At 45.5% G+C, this 14,229-nt stretch overlaps 1 protein-coding gene across 5 annotated transcripts in view; it reads right to left on the bottom strand.

The window, feature by feature from the left end:
• The window catches only part of pkd1b (polycystic kidney disease 1b), a 126,218-nt gene that overhangs the window by 53,599 nt on the left and 58,390 nt on the right, over positions 1–14,229 (bottom strand). For 4 of the 5 annotated variants that reach the window (XM_039739716.1, XM_039739718.1, XM_039739719.1 and 1 more), the window contains 9 exons: positions 9,449–9,601; positions 8,346–8,483; positions 7,534–7,816; positions 6,950–7,172; positions 5,853–6,012; positions 5,202–5,336; positions 4,891–5,035; positions 3,059–3,628; positions 97–238 (listed from right to left, as the gene is read on the bottom strand). In XM_039739716.1, the coding sequence (XP_039595650.1) occupies positions 97–238; positions 3,059–3,628; positions 4,891–5,035; positions 5,202–5,336; positions 5,853–6,012; positions 6,950–7,172; positions 7,534–7,816; positions 8,346–8,483; positions 9,449–9,601 (1,949 nt within the window). The remainder of the gene's footprint in view (positions 1–96; positions 239–3,058; positions 3,629–4,890; positions 5,036–5,201; positions 5,337–5,852; positions 6,013–6,949; positions 7,173–7,533; positions 7,817–8,345; positions 8,484–9,448; positions 9,602–14,229) is intronic. The other variant, XM_039739717.1, reaches the window with a different exon arrangement.

Here is a 14,229-nt window from a genome sequence, read left to right as displayed (position 1 = left end):
GGACTGTTTTGTGTCTTCGTGTTTAGGGTTTGGGACTCCGTGGTGCCCCACAGCCATCACAAGACATAAACGAATTGCAAAGCGGCCATCACTCACAGAGGTGAGAAGAAGACGGTGTGCTCCGCAGGCATACGGGATGAAACCGAAATCTTCACGACGAAGACGTTCTGGGATTCGCAGGCTCCAGGACTGTCATCAATGAAGATGGCCAGAGACCCGTTGCTCTCCTTGGTCGAGGCTGTCGAGAAAAGTCACAGAGGGCAGAAGTTTGGCAGACCGAGGCTTACATCATGTACTGTAGCTTAAGACAAACTTGGGGTGTTGCTAAGGCGCTTTGGTGGTGGCCAGCTGGTGAGACGGATGTCCCGTTGACTCGGGACTCCGTACGCATGCAGGACGGGGAGTCCCACTCCATCCTGAGATGGGGTATCTCACTCACATTCATATAAAAATGCTCAATCCCCCTTGGAGGTTTTCCCATTCTCCTGTCTGACAACATTGCATCCCATTGGACTGAACTTGGCTTTTCTGACACTGAGCACCAGAGGAAAACTTTTTCATGTCAAAATGCAAAGTGGTCCAAAATATTCACAAATATTAAACAATGGAGCCTTCCACCCCCTTTAATGTGACCCCCCTAAGTCATCCCTGGTGTGGCTTTACAAGTCCCAGAGGTAGTTCAGTGGAGGTCACCTGTCTGCCGTTTTCACTTGTTTGTGGCTAAATGGATATCCGCTCCCCCACTGACATTTGCGTGCAGCCCACCCAGCCCAGGATTTCAACTTTCTATCTGACCATCATGCTGGATTAACACTGAAGAACTTACCACTCAGGACCATCAAGCAAACCAGATGAACAACTTCTTCAACAGGTTTGACCACCCTAACCCACTCTCACCTCAGAGTACTGCACCTTCCACCCATCCTTCTGCTGATACCAGCATAGGAGAGACATCCATCCATCCATTTCCCAACCCACTGAATCCGAACACAGGGTCACGGGGGTCTGCCGGAGCCAATCCCAGGGCACGAACCAATCCCGGGCAGGGTGGCAACACACCGCAGGACACACACAAACACACCAAGCACACACTAGGGCCAATTTAGAATCACCAGTCCACCTAACCTGCATGTCTTTGGACTGTGGGAGAAAACCCACGCAGACACGGGGAGAACATGCAACCTCCAAGCAGGGAGGACCTGGGAAGCGAACCCGGGTCTCCAAGCTGCAAGGCAGCAGCACTACCACTGCGCCACCATGCCGCTAGGAGAGACATCCCCACCCACAATTACAGCAGCCCATGTGAGCAGAGAGCTGAGGAGACTTTGTGCCAGCAAAGCAGCGGGTCCAGATGGAGTATCGCCACAACTGCTGAAGGCCTGTACGTTGGAGTTGGGGAGTCCTCTACAGCGCATCTTCAACCTGAGCCTGGAACAGGGGAGAGTCCCGAGGCTTTGGGAAACATCTTGCATCACCCGAGTCCCAAAGGTATCACGTCCTAGTGAGCTAAATGACGTCGCTCTGATGTCACATGTGATGAAGACCATTGAGCGGACCTAAGGCCACAGGTCAACCACGCCCTTGACCCTCTGCAGTTTGCATACCAGGAGAAGGTGGCAGCGGAGGATGCCATCATCTATATGCTACACCGATCCCTCTCCCACTTGGACGGAGGCAGTGGTGCTGTAAGAATTATGTTTCTGGACTTCTCTAGCGCCTTCAGCACCATCCAACCTCTGCTCCTTAGTGACAAGCTGACTGAGATGGGAGTAGATTCACACCTGGTGGCACGGATCGTAGACTATCTTACAGACAGACCTTAGTATGTGCGTCTCGGGAACTGCAGGTCTGACATTGTGGTCAGCAACACAGGAGCGCTGAAGGGGACTGGACTTTCTCCGGTCCTGTTCAGCTAACAAACATCAAACTACTAATACAACTCGGAGTCCTGCCACGTGCAAAAGTTTGCTGATGACACTGCTATCGTGGGCTGCATCAGGAGTGGGCAGGAGTAGAAGTATAGGAACCTAATCAAGGACTTTGTTAAATGGTGCGACTCAAACCACTTACAACTGAACACCAGAAAAACCAAGAAGCTGGTGGTGGATTTTAGGAGGCCCAGGCCCCTCATGGACCCCGTGATCATCAGAGGTGACTGTGCAGAGGGTGCAGACCAATAAATACCTGGGAGTGCAGCTGGATGATAAACTGGACTGCAGTGCCAATACTGATGGTCTGTGCAAGAAAGGACTGAGTCGACTATACTTTCTTAATAGGCTGGCGTCCTTCAACATCTGCAATAAGATGCTGCAGATGTTCTATCAGATGGTTGTGGCGAGCGCCCTCTTCTGTACTGGGGAGGCAGCATAAAGAAGAAGGACGCCTCACGCCTGAACAAACTGGTGAGGAAGGCAGACTCTATTGTAGGCACAGAGCTGGACAGTTTGACATCCGTGGCAGAGCGACGGGCGCTGAGCAGACTCCTGTCTATCATGGAGAATCCACTGAACAGGATCATCTCCAGACAGAGGAGCAGCTTCAGAGACAGACTGCTGTCACCATCCTGCTCCACTGACAGACTGAGGAGACCCCACACTATGCGACTCTTCAGTTCCACCGGAGGGTAAACGTTAACATTATACAAAGTTATTGTCTGTTATACCTGCATTGTTATCACTCTTTAATTTAATATTGTTCTTTATCAGTATGCTGCTGCTGGAGTAGGTGAATTTCACCTTGGGATTAATAAAGCATCTATCTATCTATCTATCTATCTATCTATCTATCTATCTATCTATCTATCTATCTATCATATAGTGCCTTTCATATCTATCTATCTATTATTAATATAGTGCCTTTCATTATCTATCTATCTATCTATCTATCTATCTATCTATCTATCTATCTATCTATCTATCTATCTATCTATCTATCTATCATATAGTGCCTTTTATATCTATCTATCTATCTATCTATCTATCTATAGAACTGGACATGCAGCTAGTTTGCTGATGTCATCATTTCACAGACCTCTAGCTTATCAAACGTGGTCTCGTACCTTGAAGGGTGAAGTTAAAGGATATGTACAGGCCGGCATGGGGGTCACTGTTCACAGCTCCTATTGTGAAGTTGACAGACCGCCGAGGTGGGATCTCCACAGTTGTGCTTCTGTTTTCAGTTGGACTTTGTCTGCTGAGCTTCACCTGAATGGCGTCTTCATTGGAAAGATTGGAGATGGGGATGCTGTGACCATCAGGAGTGGCAAACTCCATCGCAGCCAGGCTTGTAGAAATGCTGTGGTTGTTGCTGGATGAAAACAGGTTAATGTCCATAGTCATGAGGATCTGCAGCGCTCCAGCATTCTGTAAGTGGTGGCTGAGCACCTGGGGGATGTAGAAATGACAAGAGCTAAAATGCTTAGTGCAGAGGATGTTGGCTGGAGACGTCTGCTGGCCCGTCACCTTGATTTTAGGGACCTGGATGCTGAGGGCTCCCTCTCCGCACATTCGGGAGCGCATTAAGGTCTTCATGAGCGTTCCTGTCAACATGTAGGCCGTGATGGTATGCTCAGAAATACTACTGGATGTCTGATTGCTGGAGTTGAAGTTGACCGCAGCCATGGAGCCACCTGGAAAGCAAAGAGAAAGGCTTCAGCCGGAGTCATCAGCATGAAAAGACTTGGAGCCAAGAGCACATCTCAGGCTTTATACCTTCTTTCACGTCCAATTATTGTTATGATTACTATTATTTACTTAGTACCTGCTTTAAATATGGGCAGCACGGTGGCGCAGTGGGTAGCGCTGCTGCCTCGCAGTAAGGAGACGCGGGTTCGCCTGCCCAGTCCTCCCTGTGTGGAGTTTGCATGTTCTCCCCGTGTCTGCGTGGGTTTCCTCCCACAGTCCAAAGACATGCAGGTTAGGTGCATTGGCGATACTAAATTGTCCCGTGTGTGCCCTGCGGTGGGCTGGCGCCCTGCTTGGGGTTTGTTTCCTGCCTTGCACCCTGTGTTGGCTAGGACTGGCTCCAGCAGACCCCCATGACCCTGTAGTTGGGATATAGCGGGTTGGAGGATGGATGGATGCTTTAAATACAAAGGGCCTTAAAAACTTGGTAAAAGCAGCAGTGATCTGTGATTGGCCGGCCTTGGCAGTAACTCACCGATTTATTTTATAGAGAGACGGGGCAAGCTTAGGTTTCTTCAAAATGGGATGAAAACCTGTGTCACTAAACAGCAAAACAGGCTTTTCAAAACAGGATTTGTAGTAGTAGGGTGATCTACCATGTTACCCATTACAGATGCAATGAGAAATAATGCAAAATGACATCTTTTATTGCCTACCTGAAAAGATTACAATATGTTTTGCTTCAAAAGCTTGTGTTTTGTAATCAGTTCAGTTAACTAATAAAAGGTGCCATTTTACTTCACTTCTCATTGGAAACAGGATTTGAAAGTCTTACACAAGAAATTAATTTTTAAAAAATCACTCCAAGGTAAAAAGAGACTTTTGCCTTAAAAGAATCAGCACAAAAAAAAAGAAAACAAAAGAAAAGTAAACCCAAAATCTGACGAACAATACGCTTAAGAGAGCCGAGTGAAGATCACTGCTTAAGGTAATTTTTGCACAATAGCACCATCTGCTGGAATGTAGAGGTAGTGCCTCACTGGCCCAACTTTAAACGATTAACCGCCCGAAATAGTGAGTCGTTATGCAAAAGATATAAATCTGAGAGTTTGATTTATCACTGCCTAAATGACAAAAAGAGCATGAGAAAATAAAAAAATGACAAGTTGATGAAAGTGATTTAGATAGATAGATAGATAGATAGATAGATAGATAGATAGATAGATAGATAGATAGATAGATAGATAGATGAAATTTAACTTTGTACCCAGTATCTGAAGAATGCTTGTTCCAGTACTAGTCGGAGTGACATCTCCAACTTTCATATTGTCCCCAAGAATTGAGATCATTTTTTTTGTTACTTCCAAGGTCTTCCGCTGACATTCATCACATACAAACTCACTGGGAAAAGCCTACGGTGAAGAGCAAAAAAGGAAAAGCAAAGACATTTTGAGGGGCTTTTTTTGGTAGGCTGATTTGATGTTTTTCCTCAGAACACAAAAACCCAAGCCATGCCTACTGAATAAAACAAAGAATACTGAAGACATGCATGTGATAAAACAAAAATTAAAATCTCACCACACATTGAGCGAGAGCAGCGCTGAGCTGGGTGACATCCTGCGCCGTGGAGATGTTCAGTGAGGTGAGTGCTTTGGTGATGTTGCTGCGGATAGAAATCCGTTTCCCAAGGTCATCTTCGGTCATGCTGGTTTTCTGAAAAATATGTAGGTAGAAAGATAAATTGATTTTAGTTTTAGCATAGTAGGCAGGATAAGATAGATAGATAGATAGATAGATAGATAGATAGATAGATAGATAGATAGATAGATAGATAGATGTGAAAGGCGCTATATAATATGTAGATAGATAGATAGATAGATAGATAGATAGATAGATAGATAGATAGATAGATAGATAGATAGATAGATTTGAAAGGCAATATATAATTCCATAGATAGATAGATAGATGTGAAAGGCGCTATATATTCAGATAGATAGAATAGTTATATTTATACCAAAACTGTAATGTGGCCAAACCTGAAATATTGCTAAAGACGCAGGAGTAACAACAAAATTAAACTTAGAAGGGATAAACAAAGATACAAAAATACCACCAAGACAATATGTCATTAGATGTATAAAAGTACAAGCGAGCACAAACACAACACTAGAGCCAGAGTGTCACATTCCCAATGAAGGACGTTCAGAACTATCAAAGGGTCTCCTTACCTTATTGAGAGCACTGATGAGAGCAATTGAGTATGGGATGACTTCCTGGGGGTTCCCTTGCTGGACCACACCCCATAATTCTGATTGGCTCTTGTTTTTCAACCAGTCGGTCAAGTCCTGAAAGCCAGACAGTAGCAGGGGTAGCGATACAGTCAGGGTCCTGTAAGAGGAAGGCTGGTGAGCACTTGAAATTTTCTTTGTGTCCCTTAGACAGAGAATTTGACCAGACTTTCTTGGGGTCCATGTAGACCAAAGTGTTCTTCTTGTTGTGGTGAAGTCAGGGTTCCTTGCCTGTCTCATGTGTAAAGTGTAAAATACCGTGCATTGATAAATCCCGACAATCCGACACAAAAAGCACAACGCTCACTTAACTCCACAATAAACAAATGATCTCCTGCACCTGAGCCTTCTCAGCTCACCTGAATACCCAAAGAGTTAGGGTTACCTCAGGAGTGGGTGATGTCAGAGAGGCCACGCCTCCTGGGGCTCCACCCACAAAGAAGAAGGAAGAACAAAACATTTAGAGAGACGGCACACAATTACAATTTAGTGTTGGGAAACGGACAATATTTTTGAAGGGCAAGTGAAAACAGTGAAATGGGTCACAACCAGGAGACTGAGAAGAGCGAAAATAATGAAGCCAACAAACAAGATGGAGAGCGAGGTGTGAAGGACAAAATGAGAGTCAGGGACCCAAGAGGTTAATATAAAAAACAAGAAATGTTTTTGTAGCAAAGTTTTCATTTTCATCCGACGCTCATATAAAGACACAGCGAAGTGGGCGGCCTTTGAATCTCACCACTGCAAATACCAGCAGGTGACGTAAGATGTCCGCCCCGTGATGGGAAGGGTTACCCTGGCAACTGGGACAAGCTGTGGTGCACTCAAGGCACATGAGACCACCATCAGAAGAAATAAAATTCAAAAATATAACAAACAGAATTGCGAATGAAACCAATGAAAAGAGCATAAAGTCTCGACAAATCGAAAGCAATGAAACAGAAATTCCCGCTGACGCAGCACATACGGCAAAGAGCTCTGCTAATCGGGATGGCTCTCCAAGACCAGGACTGAGACACCATGAGAAAATAACAGACCTATTGAGGGCGACTGTGCTGGACCCCAGGGAGTCCTCCACGTGAATCACTATGTTGATGGTGGTCTCGTCGGCCGCAGATCCCAGTGGTACCAGTGTTGTGAAGGTCGGATTCGTTCCACGGTACAGCATGAAGGTATGGCAAGCCCAGGGATCTTCCTGGCAGATCTCAGCTACCAGGGTAAAAATCAGCTGTGCGAGAGGGTCGTCTTCATCGGTCCATCCTGTAATGGGAGAGAGAGAGAGAGAGAGAGAGAGACTGTGTGTCGAGAGCCTACAGCCACCTTCCGTCACCAACATGATATCAGCATGGCGTAGTCGGCAAGCACCGGCTGATTTATATGGGAGTTTAACCCTTAAGCTTACTGTTTCAGTTTCCTTGTTAGCTTCATTGTGTGACACAGTGCAAGTTGCTTAACCTGCTGATGCTAACATTATATAGACAGTAAAAAAAGGAAATAAACATCTGCAATGAACATTCGTCTCATAAGTCAACTTAGGTAAACTTGTTAGAACGTGCGCAACAATCCGATCTACAAGGTGAGACCAAAACCACCCCAGACCGCCCCATGGGTGTCTTTTTACCTGTGCAGATGTATGTGACTGGCGTCTCCAGGAGGTAGATGATGCTGTCTGGCTCCAGAGTGCAGGTTCCTCCATTGGGTGGGTAATTGGAAACGAGAGTGATGCTGGCAAAACCTCTCTGGTCATAGACACGGTCCTGGACAGTCAACGTGAATGTGTAGTTCACGCCATCGCGAAGCACGCCCTGCAGGATCACCAGGTCAGGGAAAAAAGGCCCCGTGGTTGTGGTGCTGTTGTCCAACACCAGTAGCTCACTGTCTGAGCTCTTGACCCTCCACTGGTACTGAAAGACATCAAGGCAACACGATCCTGTCAGTAATGCTGTCTTTATAATGTCTTGTTTGTAGTCACGGATGGCAACGATTTTTTAATGTCGAAAAGGGTGGAGAAAACAATTCTCGACCAATCAGCAGACAATATCAAAAACCGGGCATCTTAAATTGCTCAGGTTGTGGTAATCCACACGTAGTTATGAAGTTCACCACGAAAGCGTCGTAAAGTAGAACAGGCTTCACTCCACTCAAAAGACAGGCCCCAGATCATATCAAATCATAAAAATGATCCAGAATTGTCCTTCAGAGGGAGGAGGATTACCATAAACCTTTGGTCTTAATACTTCATTTCTGTAATCTTATAACATAAAACCGTTAATCAGCCTAAAACCATGAGGAGGCAGTAGAAAAACCTCACAAGCCAGAGAAAACCCCACATAGACACGGGGAGAGCATGCAAACTCCAGGCCACCAGAGCCACGAGGGAGCAGCTCTACCCGGCGGGCATCATTCACCTGAACGTTTGTGCTTGACACTTACCAGGGACGTGTTGCTGCAATCCTTGCACTTTCCTGAAAGGGTAACCTGGATGCTCTGGCTCACGCTGTAACTGGACAGGACATTGCAGGAGTGACACTCTATGGTCACTGGTAGAACTTTGCCAGCCAACGTTGTCACCTACAAAACATTCAAAAGATGTTGGAGAACCCAGGGAAGCGAAATAAAAATGCAAGAAGCAAGTGGCGGCACGTATTTGTATGGCACAATGAACGACAAGAGAGCAGCAGTGGTCTCCTGGGGTGAACACCAGTTAGCCAGAATAGTTCTCAAACTCACTTGATTCAGTTCAGGTTTGGGGGGCCGGGGTGGGCAGGGCTTGGGGCTAAGGAGACCACACCAGCAGCACAGAGCACACGGCAGGAGACAGGAGATCGGTCTATCACAGGGTCAGCTCACAGACACATCCATACTCTCAACTGAACTGGGACCACCAATCAGCCTAAGCTGCTCGTCTTTAGTCGTGTGGGAAGAAAAGCTACAGGGACACCAGCAGAACATTCAAACTCGATATGGATGACAGCCAGGGACCGAGCTGCTGGACTGCCCCCTAAAACACAGGCAGAACATTCAAACTCGATATGGATGACAGCCAGGAACTGAGCTGCTGGGCTGCCCCCTAAAACATGGGCAGAACATTCAAACTCGTATGGATGACAGCCAGGAACTGAGCTGCTGGGCTGCCCCCTAAAACACAGGCAGTACATTCAAACTCGATATGGACGATAGCCGGGGACCAAGATGCTGGGCTGCCCCCTAAAACATGGGCAGAACATTCAAACTAGATATGGATGACAGCCGGGGATCGAGCTGCTGGGCTGCCCCCTTGCTCTGATGACCAATTTGAATTAGCAGGAGAGTCAGGAAACAGCCAGGCACTATACAGCTGAAGAACACTCAGGAGTCACAGGTAATGTAGCAACAGCGTGGATTACCAGCTTCCAAAGAAAATTTAAAAGAATTTCACTGCACTCAATTGATCAAAGTTGTCCTATCGTGCAACAGATTGAAACAAATGAAATGTAAAAAAAACAGCAGACGCCTGCACTGAACAGCCCCTTAAATCAAGAAGACAAGAGACCCACCGTCTGAGAGCTGGAGGCAGCTTGTTTCCCGGGCTTGAAGATGGTCAAGGTGAACACGTAGGCGGCTTGGTGGATGAGCATCACATTTGGGATGAGGAGCAAACTGGTGTTAGTCGGGCTGAAGGACGAGCAGGGAAAGAAAGGCGCCATCTGCTGGAGTGGGGAGAGAGAGGAGATGGGAGCAACTTAGACCTCAACAAGCAACTGTAGGATGAAAGTGTTAGGGAGTGAAAGTGTGGATTTAGGTGGGCTTCCACTCTAACGTAGGCCTTTATAATATAAAAAGTAAAATCCATCCATCCATTTTCTGCACCTTCTTGTTCCATTATTGGTTCATAGAGAGAGCCACATGAGCCAGTAACACCAGATGGGCACACAGTCATTGGCAATTTAGATTGCCAATCCACTTTGTATTTTACAGTATATATGTATGTATATATGGCCACGCATGTGCATCAGAGGCCCTCCTCGCAGGCTCAGTCAAGTTATGTAATGACCTGCCAAGACATGAGGGGGCGCTGCCACTAACACTGACATCTCCTTCCTTCTCCATAGATACTGCCCAGTGAGGGCATTTAACCCTGCCCCTTCTGGTCAAGCAACCAAAAAACCCCAGGCATCCCAGAAGGAAGCACCATTTACTGGCACGAGCGGCAACTACAATCCCGCATACGAAACACACGCCAAAGAGCGTCTTTTGCTTTCTGTTTTGCGGTTTTGTCCTCGGACAATAAAAGGGACAACCCAATTGGCATTCAAGAATTTCTTCCTGCCTGCAGAACTGTCATTCCAGTACCCAGCCACAATATATATATATATATACTGTATATATATATATATATATATATATATATATATATATATATATATATATATATATATATTATATATATAATATATAAAGCAGAGTCGATGTGTGTATGTATGTGGATGACGATGTTTGTTTGTCTGCCATAAAAATCTGCACTGGTTGTCCGATCGGCACCAAACTGGGCATGGGGCTCCTTTGTGACCAGGAGAAGGTCATGGGGTATGTTTGGTTCAGAAAAACGTTTGTGGTGAACCACAGGGCACCTTCTCATCGACACAATGTTTGCCACACGTCCCCGTACTTATTATTGACAAGATGGCTGCACGTTACAACAGATGTTCACCGCGGCACCATCTAGTGGCAGCTTTAGTCTCTGTGCATCGCTCTTTACCCATGTTTCTTTAAATTGCCAAGAGATAGCGGAGGTGTCCAAGTATGAGAAGGCCGACTGCTTTGATCGGGTGAACACACCCGCATTTCCGCACATCACACTCCCACTCGCACTGATAGTGCTGTATTTCATTCGCCAACTTCCATTATATGGCAGCACGTTGGAACAGAGACTTGCCTTCGTATTCTTCCCCCACCATTTTCCCCAAACACAGCACCGGTTGTATGCCACTTCTCTCTGTAGCTGCCATCGCCAGCGTCCGTGAGGTGGCATCACGGTTCAACACAGACTCTCCTTACAAACACAGCACCCCTCCCCACCATTTTTCCCAGTACGGTTTCAGTGCTACTCTTTCTGACTGGCTTTCCGTATTTGTGGTGTTATTTGCTCGCTTTCCGACTGACAATACGATTTCAGGGTTGCTCTTTCTGTCTGACAGCTGCTCTTTGTTCGCTTTCCGACGTAGTGTAAATAAGAGACTTTGTCTTTCCTCTTAGGTTTCGTGTTGCTGATGTGCTGTGGCCTTGCTTGTGTTATTAGTGGCTAAGTGAGTTACCCTTACCTCCACTACTCCTCTCACTTCTGGGCCGGACAGACAGACAGACAGACACACGTAGACATCTCTATATATAATCTTCATTTGGATCTTGATCTTTGTTTGTCCGCGAATGAATTAGAAGAAGCACTTGATGGCAGTAGAGAGACAGCTAAAACAGGCATTGCATTAAGAATCTCCTCCAGGCTTATACTACTAAAGACTGTAGTACTCCAGTCACACCTCAAAACACTGACATTCAAACTAAACAAATTGTTGTGCTTTAAATTAACTAATCTTTATATATAATCTTCATTTAGATCTTGATCTTTGTTTGTCCGCGAATTCCACGCATGGGTAGACCACCTTCCAGTTTAGTACGTTGTTGTTACTCACGGATGTCAACAATGTGGCGGAATAACGAAAGGGGTGGTGGGCAGTGTTACGCTGGTTAGCTCCTGTGGCCTGGTTAGAGAATGAGATTGGCGAAGATAAAAGGTACGTGCCTACGTAACATATGAGTGAAAGAAAGACAGTGGGTAAAATGAATGACAACATAACAGCACGGTCTGGAAATGATTATAGTTACGTTGTAGCCGGCGAGTGCTGCGTGTCTCACAGTTGTACTGTGGCTTGCTCACATGTCGGTGAAGTGATCCCTTTTTATGCTTTAAAGAGCCTCGATACCTATGTGTCCCTCTTTTATAACCATTGCTCCGTGTATATTGCCTCACTCTTTGGATTGCCACAAAGCAACCTGCGAGATTAGAGAAAGGTTGAGAAGAGATCGTGAGAGGAAACGACAGCGTTGTGAAAACGAGACGGACTGTGAACAGACAGAAGCATAAATGCTCCTACACCAGCCCATAATTACGATTCGGACAGTGATTCCGAGTAGGCCGTTCCTATCCAATCAATGTCCAAGGGTTTTCTTTTGTAATTTTGTTTCCCTTATAAAAAAATCATAATGCTGTGTGACGAAGGGCCCAGTTCACGACAGTTTTGTAAATTTTGTAAATTTTGCCTTCTAAGGGTGCCCACTAAGGGGACTCACTGTAGTAACGTTGAAGCCCACTTTTAAATTGGGGTACCAGGACAAAATGAAGAATATTTCTTTATTCAACCCCACCCCAATGAACAATTTTTGGTACCCTTCTGAGCGTGCCTGCTGTAGTAAGCCAGTGTGACCCCCCCACCCTAGTGGATAAGGAGGACCACCAGGGGTCCAAACGGTGGGTTTGGGCCATTGTCTCCAGTGTTTCCCTGATCAAATGAGCGCAGTGTACATATTTTGGAAGAGGTTGGCCCAGCGGTGTGTATTTGTATACCAGACACACACACACTGCCATTAAGTGTGAGAGGACACTGACCTCCCGATGTCATACCACGTGAGAATACGTCCACCATAACGCATATAAAAAGTCTAATCAGCTGACATCTGCCGATGGCCACCGGCTAGTGAGGAGCGAAACGATTTGCACAAAATTAAATTTGAAGTAAAACAAAAATAAAAAGCACTCTCCGAAAAGATGAGTGAAACAAGTGGTGCTTCACCACAAGTATTTTATATCTCATCCATGACCTTTTCCTCCATTTGCAAAAAGCACGGGAACAATTTATGGAACGCTGGGTGTGTCAAGTGGGCTCGCAGGGGCTTCTCTGCCACTAAAATCCATTGGCTTGGATCAGCTTATGGAGTTGAGGAGAGTGCGCGCAGATGGTGGTACCTGTGCCCCCAAACGAATGTCCAGACAGGCAGTGCACGAGGCGGAAGAGGGTGCGTGAGGGGCGGCTGAGGATGGAGAAGCTGGTTTGGGTTGTCGAATGACCCTTATTAACGATAATCCTGGCTATCCACCCTACAAAACTTTAAAAACCTCGTTTTTAGTGACTTTTGTGAAATCACATGTGAAATGAATATGGATGCTAGGAAGGCGGGTGCGGTGGGTGCGGCCCACACCGGGTACCAGCTCTGAGGGGGTGACAAAAAATTACTGGTTTTGTATTAATGCGCCTTTTTGTTACATAAAATAACATGTCAAATAATTTACATGGGGTTTAACAATCCCTAATTGCAGCAAATTGCGGGTGAACGATGCGATGCTGTAATGATTTAGTATTAACAAATATATCATCGGCCCAAGTCGTTCTGCGCAACAAGATGATATTTTTAACCCGAACATCATAATAACATAGTCGACGCAAAGCGTTTTAGACAGTGGGGTGGGTAGGTATTGTCCGCTCTAGAACCGACCATAAAGTAAGCAAGTTTACGTTAGGATCGTTCTACGAGCGAACGGACAATATCTCCCTCCCCATCCCACTATCTTAAGGCCCAGGATCCACTATGAACCAAGCACGACTCTCTAGCTTAGCCATTTTGTCAATTGAAAATAGTGTAGCTGAAGGTATCGATTTTGATAACGCAATTTCAAAATTTGCAGAACAAAAAGTTAGAAAGGAGATTCTAAGTATGACGTTAAAGTACAGTTTGTTGAATTAGAGACTAGAGAATGAAACTTGTAAACAATTGAGCTTTCATTAAATTGTATTACAATAATAATAAAGTAATGCACTAGGTACTATCACTATGAAAAAAGATTTCTTACCTTGTACATTAAATTGGCTTATTAATAAAAAGGCATTTTACTTTTTTTTTATTCATAAAAAATTGTTTACAAAATAATTAATATTATGCCCTCTTTACTTAACCAATTGAATAAAAAAATTGCTTTCTCAATAAATTTCATTTTATATTTTGGGGGACAAGTTTAAACTCCGCACCGGGTGCCACCAGACCTTGCTACGGCACTGCTGGTGACCAACTTCCGGGATCTGAAGAGGTAAGCAGTTCCACTCTAGGACACTAACAGTATCTTCTCTGTCCCCCATAGCATCGAGAAGCAACTCAAGGAGGACGCCCACATCGCCCACTGCCAGCTCAGGCGTTATAAAACGGAGCCATGTCTGGAAGGTGGCGTCACATATTGACCGGGCACTCAAGAAGGACTTTTTTTGCTAATGTTCTACACATGTGAAGGCTG

The sequence above is a fragment of the Polypterus senegalus genome, chromosome 17 (assembly GCF_016835505.1).
Source record: "Polypterus senegalus isolate Bchr_013 chromosome 17, ASM1683550v1, whole genome shotgun sequence".
NCBI lineage: Eukaryota > Metazoa > Chordata > Cladistia > Polypteriformes > Polypteridae > Polypterus > Polypterus senegalus.
Note: the sequence above shows the minus strand (reverse complement) of the source record. Positions and strands in the feature narration are given on the sequence as shown.